At 47.2% G+C, this 22,148-nt stretch overlaps 2 protein-coding genes across 8 annotated transcripts in view; one reads left to right on the top strand and one right to left on the bottom strand.

The window, feature by feature from the left end:
* RAB37 (RAB37, member RAS oncogene family) overlaps positions 1 to 22,148 on the bottom strand; it is a 54,810-nt gene that overhangs the window by 16,621 nt on the left and 16,041 nt on the right. The window lies entirely within an intron of this gene.
* On the top strand, positions 4,925 to 21,273 carry CD300LF (CD300 molecule like family member f). 6 transcript variants are annotated; one of them, XR_005027672.2, is made up of 8 exons: positions 4,926 to 5,105; positions 14,304 to 14,633; positions 15,519 to 15,639; positions 17,688 to 17,800; positions 19,502 to 19,524; positions 19,825 to 19,956; positions 20,435 to 20,679; positions 21,047 to 21,273. XR_005027672.2 is itself a non-coding variant. In XM_036900095.2 (7 exons), exons 1-7 carry the CDS (start codon positions 5,063 to 5,065, stop codon positions 20,588 to 20,590), a joined length of 858 nt encoding a protein of 285 aa, XP_036755990.2. In that variant the 5' UTR covers positions 4,925 to 5,062; the 3' UTR covers positions 20,591 to 21,273. The 6 variants fall into 6 exon arrangements, 4 of the variants coding, with proteins under 4 accessions (XP_036755990.2, XP_036755988.2, XP_036755989.2 ...); XR_005027671.2 differs by having other exon boundaries at positions 20,435 to 20,683; XM_036900095.2 differs by having other exon boundaries at positions 4,925 to 5,105; positions 15,576 to 15,639; positions 17,691 to 17,800; positions 20,435 to 21,273.

Genomic DNA, 22,148 nt, shown 5'->3' with positions numbered 1-22,148 from the left:
AAGATAGTGCCTGAGGAAATCTGCCCTAGAATGAGGCTGCCTTGTTCCTGATTTGGGCGTCACATTTGGCTCTAGATTTCCTGAGAGTCAAGACAAAATGGGAAGCCAGAGAGGGTGTGCGGTACTTCTCACCTGAGTCCTTCCAGTTTGTGAGTATTTACTCCTGGTATAGGATGCAGAGACCGATCTCTTATGTGGATTCTAATACAAGGGGCCTTGCGTGACAAAACGGGCCACTGTAATTTTGCAGAAGAGACAAAGCCTTTCCTATAGCCTTTGTATTGACCCCTGCAAAAAGCCAGGGCCTAACATTAAATCATAGGTCAGTGGCTGCTTCTCAGTGGGGGCTAATGACGTTGAGTGCACTGCTTTCCTGTGACTCAGGGGAGCATTTAGCATACCTAGGTGAATGGGATGGTTACCACAGCTCCTAATGTGGCTCTGAGCAACCTTCTTAACGAGACAGGAAATTCAGATGCCATAAAGAAAAAGATCAGTAGATCTGACTGTATAGAAATAAAACTGTTCTGGCTGACAGACGATATCAGAAACAAGATCAAATAAGAAATGATAGAGGAAAAATATTTGCAAGATGTATGACAAAAGGTTAACATACCTAGTAATATAAAGAGCTCTTGGAAGAAAATCTCAAAAGGAAAATGAACACAGTCTGAATAGGTATATTTTCTGTATGTGTATATATGGTTAGTTTTATATTTCAATTTGGTCAGGCTATAACCCAGTGACTCAATTAAACATGAACCTAGATGAGGCTGTGAAGTTATATTATGGATGTGGTTAACATCTATAGTCAGCTGACTTCTAAGTCTTTAGTAATATGTATATATTATAATAAAAAACATAATATAATAATATATAACAATATAAAATAGCATACATATTTCCTCCTGGTTCTTTTCTCAGGAGAACTTTGACTGATACAATATAATTTGTAATGGTTTGACCGAAGTGTGATATTGGTCAATACTGGCTGAGATTTGGGGAAGCAGGCACTCAAATACACTCTATTGGTGGGAGCATACATTGGGGCATTTTGGAGAGCAATTGACAATATCAAAGTTACAAATCAGATTCCTTTGACTCAGCAATTCTATGACTTTACTTGCAAAAGTACACCCAGATCGGTGTACAAGGACGCTCACTGTAGCATTTGTAAGAGCCAGTATTTCAGCAATGGGGACTGGTTAAATAAACTCTAGAATATCCGCACAACACAATATTGTGAAACTGATAAAGAAGATAGATCTGTATGTGTTGTTTGGGAAAAACTATATTATTAAGTAAAAGAAGAAGGGGCAGAGAGCTCTGCTTGTATGATGGCTTATGTATGCTCCACTTAGGTGTACCTACTGACTATACATACATTTTTTTCCACGTAGGCAGCAGTGGCTGAGAGTGGTTACCTTTGAGACTCTGGGGATGGTGAAGTGGGGAAAGGAGAGAAGACTTTTACTTTCCATTTTATCTCTTTCTATGCTTTTTGTTTTTTTAAACATTGCTTGCATGACCTTTTTAAAAAAGCGTTAACTGGAAGTATTTCAGAGTCGGGATTATTTGTCATTTTTCTGTATTAAAAATCCCTAATAAATGTAATAAACTGGTTGATGAAGTATATTCATATGTGAGTGATCCTTTATTTAACCTGGGATAAATCACTTTTCTGTAGAAAGAGCAAAAGATTGGTCATGGAAACACACATATATATTTAACAGTGATTGTTGCTGGGTGGGCGGATGTGTTCTTTGTGTTCATCTGTATTTTGTTATTCTTCTATAATGAGCACACACTACTTTTGTCATCAGGAAAACGTCCATGTATGTGTTGGGGAGGAACGTCGTGCTGGGTGACTGGCAAAAGTGAGGAGGATGCCAATGTTTGGCCTAACTGTTGCTGAACAAATGTTTGATTTTATTTTTTCAAATAAATTTAGCCCGTTAGTCGGTGCTTAAAAAAAGATCGGGTTCTCTGAGCTAAAAAAGGCTGAATTGCAACTCTTTCACTTTGTTGATTTCACACCTTAGGTTTGACACACCTTTGATACCTGAGGGTCAGGTGCAAAGAGGGCAGGCACTGTCCTGAGATCACAGAGCCCTTTCATCTCCTCATCCTTGTGGATGTTAACGGACTCTTTGGAGAACTGTGTTTTTCTCAAAAATATTCTTTGCCTCTTCCTGGTTTCCTGGACAAGAGCTTGGCTGGGACTCAGTTTCCCAACCCATAGACTCCAGAAAAGGGTCATTAAAACTGAAAAACATTAAAGGTTGGCTTTCTCAGTTACTTGCTTTGTTAAATCAGTTTGGGTGGCAATACAGTCTTTCACTTTGGGGAAGCCTGTTTTAAAAACAGCCATGTGGTGGACACCTTGAGAATAACCAGCACAGGGCGCTCTATCTTCATAAATTTTTGATGCCAGCTTCCTTCTTCATTGTCAGCACAGGACCAAAGAGCAGCTGGCTTCCCTCTCCACCTCTTCAGCAGGAAGCAGGATGGTATGCTTACGTGAGCCAGACCCAGGTGGAATCCCGACTTTGCCAATTAACTAGCTCGATCTTGGACAAGTTACTTGTTCTCTGAGCCTTGGTTTCTTTATCTGAAAAGTAGGAGTGGCATCACCTTCCCTCTAGATTTATAGTGAGGACTATTCTGTGATAATTATAGAAAGTATGGAGAATGGCACACTGTGGGTAGAAAAGATGAAGTACATTTGGGTCAAAGGTGAACTTGAAGAGGACAGGAAGTGTTGCTGAGAACGATTATGGTTGATGACTTAGATGCTAGACAGAGTTTCGTAGCAGAGTTGTGGGGCCAGGGAAGAATGACAGTGCAGTAAAACTAGTTCATTCATTTATTCATTTTCCACCAGTTATTTATTGGGCACCTACTATGTGTCAAAAGTGATTTTAGCCATGGGGGATACAGCCCTCATGGACCTGCTAATCCAGAGTGGGAGAGACCCATCGAAACCAGTGCTTTCAGTACAGGAGCTCCTCCACCTAAGAACTGATTGGGTTCTGAAAAGATTGTTTGCAGTTTGTAAATCCAAAGTGGCCAAGAGAAGTAGCATGAGCAAGTTTCTATCCCTTGTAACCAGGAAAACCCAACAGACATATCTAAACACAAACACAAACCACACACTCACCATGCACCACAGCACACGTGTGCCCATGCAGCACTAGCATGCACAGTGCAATGCATACATGTGCACACAGCTCCCACAATATGCCCACATACAAACACAAACCTATCACACGTGCTCGTACATGCACACACACATGTGCACAAACACTCATATTCATGCATGCACACACATACACACGGGCGCTTTAGGGCAAGGGGAACCTCAGATGATCCATCCAATCCCTTCCTTCACAGATGGGGATGTGGAAGCCTGGGGAGGTAACTGCCTCGTGCAGAAGCCAAGTCAGGACTAGGGCCTCCAACGTGCCTCTGAGGACTCAGGGTCACAATAGCCTGGCTCCCCCTAGTCCCCAGAAACAGTTGCTTAGAGGAGCAGTCTTATGACCACTCAGAGACACTCAGCTAATTCTATTCTTGATTCAAAGGGGAATCTTCCCTGGGTAACCTGGGTCCAGGAGAGCCTAGGTTCAAGGGGTTGGGCCAGAGGCAGAGCTTTGAGCAGCTCAGATGCTGTGCACCCCTTACTGCCCATGCCCAGGAATGGCAAGGTTACCTGTGAGGCTACTAAAACCTCTGCACCCTTGTTTGTCAGGGCTGCCCCATCTCACTTATTTCCTCGGTCATTTCCCCGGAAAGCCAAATGGTGCAAAGGCTGATGTCTCTGGGCGTAACTGTTCAGTGCCCTGGCCAGAGGATGAGCTTGCCAAGCAGTGGGGACCATGGGCTAACCAAGGCTTCGCCCTGTGTTGCTGATCTTTATGGTCTGAGGGTATGCAAAGGGAGCAGTCATCTCTGACCACATCCTGGAAAGGTCTGGCTCCTGTGTTTACCTGTGCAAATAACCCTCCTTCATACCCACCCACTCATTCCTGACTAGGGTGTGAGGGGCTTATGTCCCTCCTTGGGGCTCACCGCTCCTCGAGATGTCATAGGGTATGCGTGACACAGCAAAGTGGCTCCAGCAGCAAAATGAGAAAGGGCCTACCTTTTCCTAAGCTCTGTGCCCCACCCCAGGGCTTGCTGGGATCCTGAGGGGGGATGGGGAACAACATTGTCAGAAGGGAGTAAGACAGGCGAATCTGGGCTTCCTTTCTTCTTTTGCCAACAGATCATTATTCTGAGGCAGGGGCGGGGGCTGAAGAGCACGGGGACATCGTCCTGAGCAATAGCAGGTTTCTTCAGGAGGGAGCCCCTGGTATACCTGACACGTTTCTGGAGGGTTCAGGCTGGTGTCGATGTCCACGGTCTCACCCCTGGTGGGCCAGGCACAGCAGTCAGAGTTTCTGGTATATTCTCAGGACAGAGGCTCCTCTTGCCCATTGAACCAGTCCTGATGCTTTGAGCCCCTTTATTTGTAGTCTGGGTTTTGAGATCCCCTCAACCCTCATTCCAATCTCTAACTTTGGCCCAAGCCACCCTTGATACAGTTGAACACCCAACCTCTGGGCTCCCGAGAATATGGCTACACCTGAAATTCCATTTTGGGCATTGTATTCATCAGTCTCGGCTCTCCAGAACCTCTCTGATGGAGCTGGGTTCCCCCCTGACCCCGTCTCCCCAGCAGGGAAGAAAGATTGAGTAAGAGCCAGCCAGGCCCAGTGGTCCATAAATTCCACAAGACTAAGAAGGGGCTGCAACGTTCTCTTTTTAAAGACTCTGTTGTGGCTCTGGACAGAGAGGTATTTCTCAAAAGCTTATTCATGATCGCTGGGACTTCTTGCATTGCCAACTGCCTTGAAATTACACCCATCCTACCTCCTTCCTCTTTTCGTTTTATTCACCAGTGGGAAGTGGCTGAGGGAGGAAGTAACAAGAACAAGTAGGCAAAGCAGAGGGTTGGGAGACGGAGGCGTTGAGCCTGCAGTTGGTTCTTACTTACAGGTTCAGCCGAGGTGAGGAGAAAATGCACCTGCTGCTGCTCTTCTCCCTCCTCGCCCAGGTTTCAGGTGAGTGGGGCTCAGCTCTGTCCTCCTGGGAAAAGCTCATGGGGCAGGAGAAAGTGGCTGCCAGAAGGGGGGAAGGTGTCAGCGAGGTGTCCTGCTGAGAAGCCGGCTCCATTTCAAAGTAGTTCCTCCCAGTGATGGCCTGGGTCTTTCATCCACTGCACAACTCACCCAGCACTTCAGTGCCCACAATCGATTGCCAACGCAGTGATAATGGGCACGGCCTTCACGGTGAGCGCAGCAAGAGGCAGAATTCCTGACCACCTGGGAGCTGATGATTCAGGATGGACAGAATGAGTGGCTCCCCACCAGTCAGGGGGAAGTAGAGGGGCCCTGGCCACTCAGGAGGGCTGGTGAACACCTGCTCAGCACCACCGGATGTGTTATGAGCCAGGGAAGGCTTCACGGAAGAAGTGAGGGCATGGAGGGCTTTGAAAGACAGGAAGCAGGGAGTTTGCCAGACTGGGAGCGAGAGGTGATTCTAGGCATTTGGGGCAGAAGGAAATAGTGAAAGTTGCTGAGGGATGGGAAAAGTCCAGGGGAGGTAAGCTCGGTAGAGACATGGGGAAAGGAGGGGCTGAGATGTGAGCAGAGACGGAGCCATGAAGTCAATACTACGGCGATGGATACCATTTTGATTTTAAAAAATTAAGGGGATTTTCTTGACTTTGAAATGCTAGAGGGCCTTCGGCCTCAGGTTTTGGGCTTCCTCTCTGTCTAGAGTCACTCCCTTGTTGATCTCACCTCCTGTCTTGGCTTTCAATACCATCTTTATACAGATGACTCCCAATTTTGGATCCCTAGCCTGGACAACCCCTTGGACTCCAGAATCTTCTATCCAACTGCTCATTCATTAAGAATTGTTTTTCTCCACTTTCTGTCCCTTCCCTTCCCCACCTTGTTAGAATATAAGCTTCAGAAGGGCAGGGATTTTTGCACCCACAACCTTACCATGTAAGATTAGACAAACAGTATTAGTATTAGCTGAGTGAGTGTATCTAATGGAAAGGGAATGATATGATTGCTGCAACCACCCCCTTGACACACACACCAAATCTTTCTACTGTCAGAGAACTGAGCAACTGAGACTCTTAACATTAACTGGAGAGGACACACAGTGCTCATGGGAACGTCACATGGTTTAGAAAATACTTTAGAAAATACTTTGATGTTCCTTGAAATGTCAAACATGTGGTCATCACATGACATAACAATTCCACTCCTAGGTGTAGACCCAAGAGGTTTGGAAACACTTGTCCATGTAAAAACTTGTACACAAATGTTCATGGCAACATTCTTCATAACAGTGAGAAGGTGGAAACAACCTAAGTGTGTATCAACCGATGGAGGGAGAAATAGAAGTGATATGCCCATCCAATGGAATATTATTCAGCCACAGAAAAGGATGAAGCACTGATCACATGCCACAACATGGATGAACTTTGAAAACATTATGCCTTGTGAAAGAATCCAGGCACACAAGGCCATACTTCATTTGGTTCCATTCCTATGAAATATTCAAAATACCTAAATTCATAGAGACAGAAAGTAGATGAGTGGTTGCTGGGGCTGGAGTGGGGGGCGGAAGTAAAGGGGAGTGACTGTTAATGGGCATGGGGGGGTTCTTTTGGGGGTGATAAATATGTTTTGGAGTTAGATAGGGGTGCTGGTTGTACAACTCTATGAATGCCCTAAAAACAACTGAGTTGTACCCTTTACAAGGACGAATTGTACAGTATGCAAATTACTCCTCAAGAAGACAATAATAAAGGAGGTGAGAGAAGAATTGGGAGAGCAGAGCTTTCTTGAGAAAAGTTTCTCGGTAGCGTTTGGCATGTCTGCGGACCTGAGGCTCTGGAAGGGGGTGTTCATGGCAACCGGACAGCCTTTTAGGACTTGGGACTCTTTCACGTGGTCGGATTTGATCATTCAGTCCACCAGCCAGAGAAATGATGCTGCAAGAGGAGATCCGTGCTGTGAGGAAAGCCAAGCTAGATGACATGGTCCCATGAGACCCCTGTAGATAGGGTGGGCGGGCAGGGGCCCTCCGAGGAGGCGCCGTCTGAGCTGACCTGGAGGACGGGGAGGAGCGGGCATTCGTGAGCCCAGGCAGCTTTTCAGGCACAGCTTCTGATGTGGAAATGAACTTGGCCTTGGCGGCTTTGAGGAACAGAAAGGCCCTATGGCTTTGTTACATTTTTCAGAACAGCCTGGTGGGCACATGGGGAGGGTATTATTACCTCTGGGGAAAGGTCTTAGAGGAAGAAAGTGATGTGTCTGGGACCACAAGGCTGGTAAAGGCGGAGCTGGAACTGGTTCTCAGAAATGGAGAAGGCAGTTTTTGGGTTAGGAGATAACTTGGCAAGACAGAGCACACACACAGAAAGGGCCGTTTTTCTCTTGATGTCTGGAAACAGGAACTTGAGGTACGCAGATGTGAGAGCAGTGCATGTGTCAGGACGTGCGTGTGGTTTGGGCGTGATTGAGGCGAGCGCGGACATCTGTCTGAGGTGAGCAGGCACAGTATGTCCTCACCAACCTCTCGCACTGAGCTTCCAGCACACTGCCTCTCTCCTTTAAAGAGCTCATAGTTTTCAAAGTACACAAGAAAAAATATCAACTAGAAAGTTCCCACTGGACTTTATCGCATTCATTTTTTTGTGAGGGAGGAAGATTTTGAATTACTTTATATTTTTCAGAGAAAAATTAGCTGCCTTGTCCAACCCAAGCCTCTCTGTAAGTGATGGCAGAGATGGACAAGACCCCAGCTGTGCCGACCAGAGTGGAGACGAGCCCATGTCCTGTGCGGCGCTGGAGATGGGCTCCAGTCTTGACTGTTACTCACAGAGAGTGGTCACCTCCCCCCTGGGGCTTAGCTTCCCCCGGATCTAGGATTATTCTGCATGCACCAGGCTGGGAATGACCATGCCTGAGGAGGATGTTGCTCCTTGGAGCTCAGGGCTGGGTTCGGAGTGCAGGGCCGGGTTCTGCCCAGGTTGATGGGGCAGGGCCTTCTGGACAGAGCGGTCCAGAAGGGAGTGGAGCAGTTGGTCAGGAGGCAGGCCCAACACTGAATGGCCAGGCGAGGTGGGCTAACAGGGCAACTGAGGCTGGAATGGCCAACTGTATGAGTGTTCCAGGGCTGCTGGGACAAGTCACCATGAACTCAGGGACTTAAAGCAACACAAATCTATAATGTACAGTCTGGAGGTCAGAGTCTAACATGGGTCCACAGAACCATGTTCCTTCCAGAGGCTTCAGGCAGGAGAAGCTGGTTTCTTGCTTTTTCCAGCTTCCAGGGCTGCTGCACTCCTTGGCATGTGGCTCTATATCACCCCAAATTCTGCGTCCTTCAGAGAAGGAGGAACCACTTCTTGTTCTCTGACTCTGAACTTCCTGCCTTCCTCTGATAAGGACCTTTATGATTCCACTGGGCCCACCTCCATATTCTAGGATGCTCTGTCCATCTCAAAATCCTTAATTTAATGACACCTGTAAAGTCCCTTTTCCCCATGTAGGGTTTAACATATTCCCAGGTTCTGGGGATTAAGATGTAGCCATTGTTAGTGGTCATTATTCTGCCTACCACACCCTTAAATAGCTCTGTCCAGGCATTGGTGGTTTTTTCCCATGTTTTTGAAAGTAATAAATGCTCATTGTTGATAGTTAAGAGAGTACAGGAAAAAAATGAAGAACTAATAAACATAAAAAAGCCTATGTCTATGATTTTAATGCCCAAGGCAACCATTTGTCAACATTTTGGCTGATTTCCTTGGAACATTTTTTTCCATGCATATTTTAAAGGTTAGTTGAGATTATACTATCTACGATACTTAAGAAAAAACCCATTTTCACTTCATGTAAGGATTTTCCACATGTTTAAGAATAGCTCAAGGCATAATTATCTGTGTCTGCATTCTATTTCACTGTACACTGATGTCCCCAATGGATGGAAGTTAACCTTGTTGGTTTTTTTTGCTATTATAAATAATTATGTAAGGAATCTTTGTGTACACGTTTTTATTAGCCTTTCTGATTATTTCTTGAGGAGCAAATCCTAGGAATATGATGACTGGAGCAAAGTGAAAGGCTATGTTGGATACGTACAACTGCCTCATTGCCTTGTGATGCCTGCTATAGCTGCTTTTTCTCACAGGGCCCTGTCCCCCTCATCCATGTCGTGAACATGTCAGTTACAGAAACTTGGCTGGCTTGATATATGAAAAACAGCACTGCCTTTTTTTTATTTGCTAGATTATTTAGATGTAACATTTTGGATTATGACACCTGAATTTCCTCTTGTGACTTGACTTTTCTTTCCCTCATCAGTTTTCCAAATGGAGTCTTAATGTTTTTCTTGTATACACTCTTCAAAAAAGAGAAAGGATATGAATCCTTTCTACATTATTTATTCTAAATATTCCCCCAGTCTGTTCTTTGCTTTTATCATCTTTGTTTATTGGCATGTCCAAGTGTTACATTTGTGTATGGTCAAATTGGCCAACTCTTCCTTGTGTGGTATTATCCACTAATTTTAAGTTTAGGAAGTTCTCCCTTTCATCTGGAGATTTTTATCAAGATTCACTTCTGTTTTCTTCTGATTTAAAAGATGATTTGCTATTTTATGCTGACCTCCTTCATGTCCCTGAATTTGCCTAAATGGGGATGCAGAGGGGACAGCATCCCGCCATGACTTCCCTTCTCACCTATCTTTTTTGTCATCTGTGCTATATGTAAACTTCTTAAATAGGCTAGGTCTGTTTGTAGGCTATTGACTCTATTCTACTATTCTTGCCAGATTTCCAAGCTGGTCTTCATTATGGCTGCTACTGTCCTAACATCTGGTGGGGCAAGACCTTCCTTACTCATCTTCAAAATGTTAAAAAGGCTCATCTGTTGATCTATTCAGATAATGTCTAGTGTGTGTGTATATATATACATACATATACTCACATATATGTATAATAGAGTAATATTACTCAGACTTGATTTTATGTATATGTATATATACACATACATACATATACACATATACCACAGATTATCTAAAAAATGTATATGCTCTACAAGTGTTCTGGGATTTTGAGTTAAATATATAAATTCATTTGGAGAGAAGGGGACTCTACAGTACACAGCATTTTCACTAAGTGTAGGTCATAATGTAGCTCTTCTCTTATTTAAAACTTTTGTTTCTCAGTAAAATCTTATCGTGTGTTTGTTTTTTTCTACAAGCCTTGATTGTTTCTGTTAGGGTTATTTTTTATTACTTTATTACTATTGTAAATAAGCACTTTTCCAATTTATTTCCTAACTACTTATCACTGGCTTACAGGACAACCATTGACTTTCATATGTTTATTTTGTATTTAGCGTATTTAGCCACTCCATTAAATCCAATTATGAATTAAAATACTTTTTTAAGATTTAAAAATTTTCTTTAAATGTTATCATTTCCCCCCAATAATTATATATTTGTATGTTTCCATGTCTCATCACATTGGTCAGGACTTCCAACATCATGTTACTATATAAATGGCAACTTAGGTTTTATTCATAATTTAACTTGAAATACCTGTAGTATTTCACTGTTAAGAATAATTTGGCTGCTGGATTATGATAGTCTTAAAAGTTTTCTTAATTGTAGAAAATAAGGTATGTACAGAAAAGTGGATAAAGCACCAATGTCCAGGTTAATACATTATTATGAAGTACATACCAGTGTCTCACAATCATTGTGATATTTGCTGAGGTTTTTGACAGATAATCCTTAACAAATAAAGGAGGTTCTACTCTTATTTTGTTGAGAGTTATTAAAAAATCACGAATAGGTGTTGAATTCTATCAAATACTTTCATCTACATCTATTGAGATGATCGCATGATTTTTCTCCTTTACTCTGTTAATGTGGCATACTCACATTACACTTGATTTTCTAATGTTCAAACAATTGTACTTTCTTGGTATAAACCCAGCTTGGTGGTAATGTATTACATTTTCTAATGTTGATTTTCTAATGTTCAAACAATTGTACTTTCTTGGTATAAACCCAGCTTGGTGGTAATGTATTATCTTTCTTATATATCCCTGGATTCAGCTTGCTTTCTATTCCTTTTTTAACTTTTGAAATAAATGTTTAACATTAAAGTCCTTTTTTTTCTAATATATACATTTAATGCTATGAAATGTCCTTAAGCACAATTCCAGATGTATCCCATAAGATTTTTTAAAATTAAGATATAATTAAAGTATAGCAAAATGCATATATCTTAAGTATACAATTTTATGAGTTTTGGCAAATGCACATAACTTGTAATTTTTATCAAGATACAGGATATTCCCATCACCCAGAAAGTTCCTTAGCCTCCTTCCCAATTTCCCCCACTCATGAATCACTGTTGTCATTTCTGTCACCAAAGATTAGTGCGCCTGCTGCAGAACTTCACATAAATGGGATCATAAAGTGTGTCCTCTTTTGCATGTCTTTCACACAGCATGTTTTTGAGATTCATCCATGTTGTTTGTATATCATGAGTTCATTCCTCTTACTATTTTGCAGTATGCCATTGCTATGAATATGCCACTATTTTTTATCTATTCTCCTGTCGATGGACATTTGAGTTAGTTCTAATTTGTGGCTATCATGAATAAGGCTGCCAAGAAAATTCTTCTTGTGGATATTTGTTTTTATGTCTCTTAGATATATATCTGGAAGTGGAATTGCTAGGTCGTAGGGCAGATGCACGCTTCATTTGATAAGAGACAGAGAAACACTGTGAAGTGCACCAAAGTGGTTGGATCATTTTACACTGCTACTAACAAGGCATTCCAGCCGTACCACACAGTCTCCAGCGTTTATGATATTGGTCTTTTAAACTTGAGCCATATAGTGGGTTTTAGGTGCTATCTTACTGCAGTTTTTTTTTCTTTTTTGGAGAGCAAGGTACAGGCTTTTATTTAGAAATAAAGTGAGAGAATAGAGCTCCTGGCTCACACGCCAGGAGGGGACAAGAGAGCCCCTCTTACTGCAGTTTTAGCTTGCATTTCTTGATGCATCATGATGCCTGAACACTTTAGGTGTCATTGGCCATGTGGAAGTGAAGTGTCCTCTTTTGTGAAGTGTCTGTTCAAGTCTTTGGCATTTTCAAAGATTAAGCTGTTTAATGTTTTTATTAAGTTGTAGAAGTTCTTTATATATTCTGCACATAAGTCTTTTTTTTTACAGATATATATATATATATAGTATATGAAAACTTTGGACTGCATCAGGATCTCTGACAAAGCTGAGGTTCAAAGTGGTGAGCACTGCAGAACACTTCACTGCAGATACACAGGACTGCATTGCCAGTGGGACGCTTGCTAGCCGCAGAAATGGGGCTGCACACTCGAATCTGCTTCCTATGACAGCCACAGGGACTAAGAAAACTACACACAGCCCTTTGAGGAAAGATGAGTTTTCAAGGTCTCTTTAGCTAACTATGAATGAATTCCCACATCACAAAGGAAAGACAATATTAAGCTAAATATTCAAGAGAAGAATACACTTGCAAATTATTCACAGGAAATAAAAAGACATCTGAGAATGCTTTACAGAAAATAAAACTTGATATGGGGGAGGCAAAAGTCCCTTAAAAAAACTCAAACTGATTATAGACAATATAAAAAATATACACAGACTCATTATGTTTTAACAAAAATATCAAAATCATATGTGACATGGCCAGAGCTGTTTTTCAAAGTAACTTTTTGGGGAAAAGTTTGGCAGCTCCCCCAAAAGTTAAACATAGAGTTACTGTATGGACCCAGCAATTCCACTCCTAGGTATATGCCCCAGAGAACTGAAAGCATGTCTCAATGCAAATACTGATACATAAATGTTGACAGCAGCCTTATACCCAATAGTCAAAAAGTGGAGCCAACTCAAGTATCATCAACTAATGGATAGAAAAACAGCATGTGGCATATCCAGACCATGGAATAAAGTGTGGATGGATACATGCTACAAATGGATGAACTGTAAAAACACTATGCTAACTGAAAGAAGCCAGACACAAAAGGTCATACATTGTATGATTCCATTTATATGAGATGTCTGGAATAGAAAAATCTAGAGACAGAAAATAGATTATTGGTTGCCAAAGGCTTTAGGGGAGAGGGAAGTGGGGAGTGACTTTTTGGGGTGATGAAAATGTTCCAAAATTAGAGTTGATGGTTTCATAATTTTGTGAATATCCTAAAAACCACTGAAGTATATATTAAAAGATTAAAATTTATGATATGTGATTATATCTCAATTTAAAAGGTGGGGAAAAGTAAATTCTGCACCTTAAATGTGCTTTACCAACTGTATTTCGAAACTGGTTTAATGCAGGAAAAGAGGAGGAGGAGGAGGTGGATATCTGCTGCGCATGTAGCCAGTAAAACAAATAGTGCATGTGATCAAATAAATTATAAATTATAAAAGGTTACTTTCCAGTTGTAGAACTTTGTGCTAGTACATACTCCATAAAACAGAAAACTTTTTGGAAAAAAACAAAACAATAGAATTGATTTGAGAACAATCAACACACTTAAATAGGTCAATATTCATGGGAAAACAATCTTAACTAACCAAAGGATTTGCCCCAATAAAGAGGCTGCCAGATAGTTTTGCAGATAATCTTTTAGGTTTCTAAAGGTACAACAACTCCTTTGCTCTGTTTATGTTCTGATCTCAGAGAATAAGAAAGACGGAAATTGCCAGATCAATTTTAGGAAACTAGCATGGCTGTAATGTCAAACCTTGACAAGACAGCAGAAAGAAACTCTGAGAAAAGCACCTTCCGGGTCTGGAGGTGGGCAGGGACAGCCGGGGTCAGCTGTGGCCGGGGTCAGTGTGGGCAGGGTCCGTGCGGCTGAGCCTGTGCCTGGGCCCTGTGCTCTCCGGGTTGCACTGGCCATAGACGGGGAGGGAGGGAAGGACAGGAAGCTAGTACTGCTCCGTGTCAACAATTTTGTTCTTTGGGATTTGCAGTTGTGCGTCAGGGGATCCCCGTGGTGGCTTTGGCCCAGTGCAGGACAGGAGCTCTGCCTTGTGGAAGGTGTATTCCTTCCCTGTTTCTCAACTCAGCAGGCACTGGATTTATCGGGCTAGTTGCAACACAGGAGGCTGTGGCCCTGGCCTCAGGCTGGGAGGTGACAGGTACACGGATTTGTGTTTTCCAGCCTCATCTGCCATCAGGGGTCCAGAAGCGGTGAGAGGCCCGGTTGGGGGCTCACTGACTGTGCAGTGCCACTATGACCCAGGGTGGGAGAAATATGTCAAGTGGTGGTGTCGGGGAGCTGCTTGGGGCAGTTGCAATATCCTTGTGAAAACCACCGGATCAGAGCACAAGGTGAGGATGAACCACGTGTCCATCGGGGACGATCAGATGAACCATGTGTTCACTGTGACCCTGGAGGAGCTCAGGTGGAGCGATGCAGACACTTACTGGTGTGGGATTGAGAGAATCGGACACGATCTTGGGGTCCAAGTTAAAGTGGCCGTTGACCCAGGTAAGAATATGTGTATGTGTGGACATGTCTCCTCAGGGCCTGCTCTGTCCTGGCCCCTGAGGTCCCTCTCCAGGGACTTGACTGTCACTCAGAGTGAACCGTCCTAGAGCGGCTTGGGTCCTGAGTCTTGTGGGAGCCTGACAGGAGGCCTGGGGCTTCCCGTAGATGCTCTCACGGCTCCCGGGCCTCCTCCAGGATGGGGTCAAGCCTTTCTGGGCACATGTGTTTCTCTGCATAGCTCAGTGCCTGAGGTTATTGCCACAGAGATCAAGGTGACGGTCCCAGTTTTAGTCTCTGGGTCACAGGGACCCTCTTCTGTGGGACCCAGAGACACCAATTCCTGCCAATGCTTTCCTGGGACCTCTGGTGCTCAGGTGTCCTGCCCTTCATCGTGGACTGAAACTGTCCCCACCACAGAAGCTTCATAATTTGCCCAAAGGAAAGGCTCTTCCAGAACACCATCATTTTGTTCAGGGCTGGTCCTGACCTTAGAGATCACAGGTCTTGGGGGTGGTAGCCACAGGGCAAGCCCGCATTCTGCTCTGTTCTTGCTGGATAAATAAGGTGGCGGGAGGCAGTGGCTGAGGCCCTGTCAGAGGCATCAGGAATGTTGAAAGTTCAGCTGAACTCCAGCTGCCCTTGTCCTGAGGCAATCCTGCCCCCCCCACTACCCTTCCAGGGCCTGCTGGATGTCCACCCTGGCCCTGTGTCCAGTCCCACCTTCCTGTGGATCTCCTAGAGGCCAGGGACATATGAGCAGTCTGGGTCCTAGGCCCCTTCCCACTTCTTAGGCCGGGCAGCCAAGGTTCCCAGGGCCAGAGCCACGTGCTGGGCTGCGGGCAGGTTAGTGGGCCGAGTAGTATGTAATCTGGTCTGTATGCGAAGCACTGACGACAGAGGCGGCCACCACCCCCACCTCCACCACCACCACCATGTTCACAGTGCCAGTCACCCCAGAGGAGACCCTGCGCTCCCCGAATATGACCAGCCACCACCCGGATGGCAGGTAAGCCAGCTGTGCTGCTGCTGTGTCCTGTGGCCCACTTGGCCCAGACTCCTTCAGTGGGGGGCCCTTCATCATCTCAGGTCCCAGCCAGAGCATGTCTCCAGACCCTCAGGCCCCTTTGAGAGGGCAAGGATTCCAGGGGCTCTCCCCACTCCCCCTCAGGCTCCCTTGGATCCCCCCCAGATCCTTCACCCTGGAGCCCAGTGCGTGGCAGCACTGTTGGAGCATCAAGTTGTGCATCTCATTTCCACTGTGTTGACGTCTACGTGGCCAGCACTATGTTGAGCCTTGGAGACATTGACATGAGTGTCCCCTGCAGGGCTCAGAGTGAAGTGTGGGACATGGATGCGCAGGGGAGGCAGTAGTGCAGATGGCCTGGCCAGTGTGGTCTGGGCTTGGGGGTCATGGGGTCATAGGGATGGCTCTTGGTCCAAATTCTGGAAGAACAGGGAGGGCCTGGGGATATCCTGTTTCTCCTAATTACTGTTTCTGCAAGAACAGTGATGCTGAGAGCTTCTTGTATCTTTAGGGCACGTGGCAGCTCACAAAGGTCTTTCCTGCCCACTATCTATTCATTTTTTTACCCTGCCTATGACCACTGCATGAGGAGCAATGGGCAGATACGAAAGTTCCCATTTTACAGAGGAAGAAACTGAGCCTTGTTCATGCTTCTCAGTGTCCTGCCCAGCCTCTGCAGCCAAAGGGGCTTTACAGAGACCCTTTCACGTCCTCCCTTTGCTCTTTTTGGCTCTCTTGACTTTGTTTCTAGATCTCTGCAATCCTCTGCTGCTGGGCCTCCCCTCAGAATTCCTATGGGAGATCCCAGGCTTTTCGACCCCCAGGACCCCTCTCTTCTCCCTCTCTCCCATCTGCTCTCAGTTTTGAAAGTTTCCTTCTACCAAACTGCTTTTAATAAATAATAGCTAAGGAGTTTCCACATTTTATGAATCAGAGCCAGATTCATCACGTAAGTACCAGTTAGGGCCTTTGATCAGCATGAGATGCGTAATTTGTTCCTTCATTCAACAAATAATTATCGCACACCCACTCATGCCTTATAAGGGGATTGTAAGGGGTTGTTAGGATGAACAGAATAATCAAGCTGTCTGCCCTCCCGGCGCTCACAGTCGAGACAGAATTGATGAATTAATTTAATAGAGGAAATTAATCGATGGATTTATTCTACAAATTTCTGTGTGTAGTGATGAACAAGAGATAGGGCTTGTGTTAAGTCTCTTCAGGCGGCCATAACAAAGTACCACAGGCTGGGTGGGTTAAACAACAGACACTTATTTTCTCCCAGATCTGGAGGCGAGAAGTGTCGGCAGGGCTGGTTCCTTCTGAGGCCTCTGCCTTGGCTTACACATGGCTTCTTCTCCCTGTGTCTGTACGTGGCTTCCCCTCTGTGTGTGTCTTTGTCCTAATCTCTTCTTCTTATGAGGACACTAATCCTTTCCTTCCCCGTAAAGCAAACAAGGGTGAGAATAGTAAGAAACGAGGAGTGGAGTATGGGGACAGTGGAAGTCACTGTCATTGAGCAAAACGGTGCTGTTGTGGGCTGTGGACAGACGGGGATACGCTGGGACTTTTGCTTAAAAGGCCCCCCACCTTGGCTGTTGTGAGGAGGATGGACTACAGGAAGGTGCTTTCGTTTCCTGTGGCTGCTGTAAGGAAACACCACGCCGGAGGGCTTAGAACGGCAGAAACTACTCCCTGCTAGCACAGGAGGCTGGAACCTGAAATCGGTGTCAGCAGGGTCGGCTTCTTCTTGAGGCTCAAGGGAGGACCTGCCCCGGGCCTCTGCCCTGGCCTCTGGGGGGTGCACCAATCCTCGGCGTCCCTGGCGCTGGCGGCGCTGCTCCCATCTCTGCCTCTGTTGTCACTGCCCTTCCTCCTGTGTGTATGTGTGTGTGTCCCTGCGGGCACCCAGGCGGGACACCACAGGTCTGCAGGTGACAAGGGGTGTGGCCCCCCCTGCTACTGGGTGGGTGGGGGAAGGCCTGGGGCCGGAGGGAGGCCGCATGCATGGGGCACCCTTCTGTTTCCAGCAGCGACTCCCTGCAGCTCAGCATCCTCCTTCCCATCGTCTCCGCGGTGCTTCTGCTTCTCTTGGTGGCGGCCTCGTTCTTGGCTTGGAGATTGGTGAAGCGGCAGAAGAAAGGTAGGAAGGCCTGGCTGGGCTGGGCACAAGGAGGCGCGAGGGGCCAGTGGCCGGCATTGTCACCCGGGGCCATCTGGCCAAGGGGCTGCCCACGTGGTCTGGACAGGGCGCTGTAGCAAAGGCTGCCCGCAGCCGGCAGCCTAACGGACTGGAGGGAGGCTGGAGCTTGTGGGTGAGCCCGGGAGGTTTTGGCATTAGCTGTCTGCCCTCTACTCCCTCCCTGCTTTTCTCTCTAACCTGCTCCCTCTCCGTTTCCCAGTTTGACTCTTGGGGGCAGAGGCGGCAATAGCCTTAGGCGGGCAGCCCATCTAGGTGCCACTTTGGTAGGATTTGTGTGTGGTTGCTAAGGTTCTGAACTGACATGGGGCAGGGAGAAGTACACACACCACACACACACACACACACACACACACACACAAACACATGTATATGTGAGCACCTGTAAGTCTCACACACGCACACACACACACACACACACACACACAAACACATGAACATCCCGTCCTCTGGATTTGACCATGAAGGTTGGTTGCGACGCTTACTTTTGCCCTTCCTCTGCCCCAGCCCTTTCTCAGGCTGACCTACTTGTTCTTTGTACATTTGCTTTTTAGGGAAGAATCTCTGTGCTTGGAGCCTACACCCATCAGTCACAAGTTCTGGCCTCACTCAAACCCTTTTCCTGTCTGGCTCCACTTCCACTTTCTCACAATGATTGTAGCACCCCCTTTCTCAGAACCCAGGGGACCCCAGCCCTCTCCAGCACTGCCCCTCCCACGGCACGGGGAATCTTGTAGTCTGGAGGAGAGGAGCCTGACTTTTGTCCATCAGATTTTCTCCCAAATATATTGTCTGTGACCTACGTTCTAAGCACTTTTGTGCTCCTTGGTATCTAGACTTTTGAAACTTAAAACTGGGGTAAAAACCCTTCTTGTTTCTTTGTTGTCTCTAAAGTGGGGAGACAGGGGTCAGGGGAAAGGGCCCAGGGGCGGAAGGAAACAGGGACAGGTGGGCCCCTGAAAGCGGGCCCATACCACGCCGACTCGGCTCCCGCGCTCCATCAGAGGGCAGCCTGGAGCCTGCGTCTCCGCAGACAGCTTGGGCTCAGGGACGCTTGTGTGGCAGGCACAGCCAGGCCCTGGGGAAGCAAGGATGGGCTCAGCCACCCCGCGGCCCTCGTCTCACCTGAGGAGTCACCAGAGTTCAGTGGGGCAAAGGCAACGAGACAGACATAAATCAAGTGCCAGGGGGCGGGCAGGGGGCAGTTAGCCAAGCCTGAGCAGTGAGGGCAGATGGGTGTGACTTTGGGTGACCCCTGAATGACAAGTCAGGCAGAGAAATGAGTTCCAGGCAGACTTCTGGCAGAGGCTAGAGGCTGAGCCTGGGGTTGCACAGAAGGAAACCTAACCCCAGGGGAGCTGATGGTTGGCAGGGCACCCGATCGGTCGCTCACAAGTTCTGTGACCTGGGGAATAGATGGGGCAAGTTCTCCTTACTTCTCGGGTGGAGAGACGGAAGCTCAGAGATGCAAAGCGCCCAGTGTCACACTGAGTGTCATCAGAGGAGACAGCGTTAGAACCAGGCCCCCTCTCTCTGGGCCTGGAGCCTCGGTCTCCCCTTTTCCTCCCCGCTTCTCTCCCCCAGATCTGGGGCCCTGCGAGTCTTGGGATGGGCTTTCTAACTCTGATTGTTTTTGTCTTTTAGCTGCTGGAACATCTCCAGAGCAGGTAAGAGCCCCGAGGTGAGGCCGGACACCAGACAGTTCCTCTCCCTCTTCCTCCTTTTCCATCTCCCAGGAGCACACAGGTCCCAACATGTGCATAAACCATATGCACAGGTGTCTGTGCTGCAGGGCTCAGGGGTGGGGCTGGGAGGATGGTGGGGGTGCTGGAAACAGCCAGAAGGGAGGGGGGCCGGGAGGCACAGGCATGGGGTTTGCAGAGGAAGCTGGGAGGGGGGACCCAGGGAAGCAGGGCCCATGTCCCTCCTGGGAGGATGACCTGTGCTTCCTCCTGTAGGTGCTTCAGCCCCTGGAGGGAGACCTCTGCTATGCAAACCTGACCCCGCAGCAGCCCGGAACCTCCTCCGAGAAGAAGGCCTCCAAAAAGCCCTCCTCCTTTGCCCAGGCGAGCCAGGAGGAAGTGGAATATGTCACCATGGTGAGTATTTGGTGGGGCTGCATCCTCTGAACCAGACCTGCCATTGCCCTGCTTTGAGCATGGGCTTCTTCCCATCCACGTGGGCAGGGAGGAGGGGCGTGGGCTCTGGGCAAAGTCGCAGCTGGTGAAGGACCTGCCTGTGGAGCTCTCCAGGCTTTCGGCCTTTGAAGTGTCCGCAAAGGGGACACAGAGACCAGGCAAACATGGTCTTTGTGCTGGGCAGGGGAGACCCAGATGGGCCAAGTGACCTGGGATTCCATGCAAAACGTGCTGCTCTGGCACGGAGCTGAGGGAGAATGCCTTCTGCTGAGGCCAGTGCGCGGGGCACCTGGCAGAGGGGACGCAGGGGAGCTGGAAGGCCTGGGAGTGGACTTCCAAGGCCCTGAACGGTCTGACCCCCAGCCTCATCTGCGGCAGCCTCCACCTGTGGGCGTAGCCTCTTGCCAGCCTCTCTGACCCGCGGGTGTCTTTACTGCAGGCTTCCTTTCCCAAGGAGGACATCTCCTATGCAGCTCTGTATTTGCACACCTTGGATCAGGATCCAACCTACAGCAACACCGGCTGCCTCATCACCCACACTTCTGGCAGGGGCCACGAAGAGCCCTCACAATACAGCACCATCAGGAAGTCGTAGCCTGGGCCCCAGGCCCCCCCTCTGGCCCAGTCGCAGGCCTGTGATCATGTTCCTGCCTTGTCCACCTGGTGCCTGAGGCCTCTATCTGAGTCAGTGAGCATCATTCCAGCTCTGATCTGGACTGGGGGCCTGGTCTCAGGGGGCTGCTGGGAGATAGACAGGGGTCTCTCCACCTCCCTTCCTCTCCCACATAGCTTGGGAGGGGGCTAGGATATTCTCTGGGGCTGCTAAGGGAGTGAAAATGATGATAATGATAGTAATATTTAACCTTATTTATTGCTTACCATGTGTGGTGAGCTGAACAATGGTCCCCAAAGTCATCTGTGCCCCAAGCCCCAGGACCCGTGAGCATATCTTACACGGCCAAGGGGGGTGGTGTGGATATAATGAAGTTGAGGATTTTGAGATGGGGAGATTATTCTGGATTACCCAGATGGGTCACAAAGGTCCTTATAGGAGGGAGGCAAGAAGGTCTTGAGAGCAGAGGCTGATGGAAGCAGAAGTTGGAACGATGAGGCCAGGAGCCAAGGAGTGCTGGAGCCTCCAGGAGCTGGGAAAGGCGAGTCCTGGAGCCTCCAGAAGGAACCAGCCCTGCCGACACCTTGGCCTTAGCCTGGTGAAACTGATGTTCTATTTCTGGCCTTCAGAATTGTAGGAAAATAAATTCACATTGTTTTAATGAAGCCACTAAATTTGTGGTAACTTGTTACAGCAGCAACAGGAAATAGATACGCTGTGTGGCAGATGCTGTTACTACAGTAGCTAATTCAATCCTCACAACAATCCTACGAGGGCACCTTTATTATTGCCCCTGCCTTACAGATGAGGAATCGAGGCACGGAGAGGTTCAGCGACTTAGCATGCATTATGCTAGTGAATGGATGAGTCGGGGTTTGAACTTGGGCATTTTGACTCCAGAGTCTGGAGTCCGGGCTGTTACCCTGCACTGTGCGTACAAGGAGGATAGTGTGTTTGTGTGTGTGTGTGCGCGTGCCCACGTGTGCACATTCATACAGCTACTCACACAGCACAGTGAACAAGCATTTACAGATGTCGGACTAGGGTCTGGACTAGCGCTCCTCCAGAGTAGGTCCCGAATCCTGTCACATCCCATCCCATCATTGTCTCCATGGTTACTAGCTTAGTCCAAGCAAGTGTCCTGTCTCTTGCCCAGGGTCCCTTTTCGTTCTCTGCCCCGAGTCCATTACCCTCCCAGTAACCAGAATGACCATTCTGAAGCACAGACCTTCTCATCCCTGTTTACCACCTTCTGGTGGCTTCTAGTGCATCCCTGAGGCCCTGGGCCCATCCTGCCCCCGCGGCCCATCCCCAGCCACGTTCACGTGCACTTGCTCTGGTCCATCCATGCTGGGCTTTCTTCTGTGCTTCTAACAGGGTTAGCCCTACTCCCTTCTCAGGAGGTGGGCACTTGCTGTTCCTTCTTTCTGGAATGCTCTTCCTGCAGAATGTGAATAGCTTCTTTTTATCATCATATCTCAGCTCAAATGTCCCCTCTCAGTGTGGCCTTCCCTGACCTCACCCAGGGCAGTAGGCCCTG

This window comes from Manis pentadactyla, chromosome 4 (genome assembly GCF_030020395.1).
Source record: "Manis pentadactyla isolate mManPen7 chromosome 4, mManPen7.hap1, whole genome shotgun sequence".
Taxonomy (NCBI): domain Eukaryota; kingdom Metazoa; phylum Chordata; class Mammalia; order Pholidota; family Manidae; genus Manis; species Manis pentadactyla.
This window is presented reverse-complemented; position numbering and strand designations above follow the sequence as displayed.

Bases quoted from the DNA above. Each gene is read 5' to 3' on its own strand.
- CD300LF (XM_036900091.2), top strand. From the start codon at position 5,063: ATGCACCTGCTGCTGCTCTTCTCCCTCCTCGCCCAGGTTTCAG. The intron at 19,525-19,824 runs GTAAGAGCCCCG...TAGGTGCTTCAG, and splicing joins CTGGAACATCTCCAGAGCAG to CCCCTGGAGGGAGACCTCTG. The intron at 19,957-20,434 runs GTGAGTATTTGG...TCTTTACTGCAG, and splicing joins AAGTGGAATATGTCACCATG to GCTTCCTTTCCCAAGGAGGA.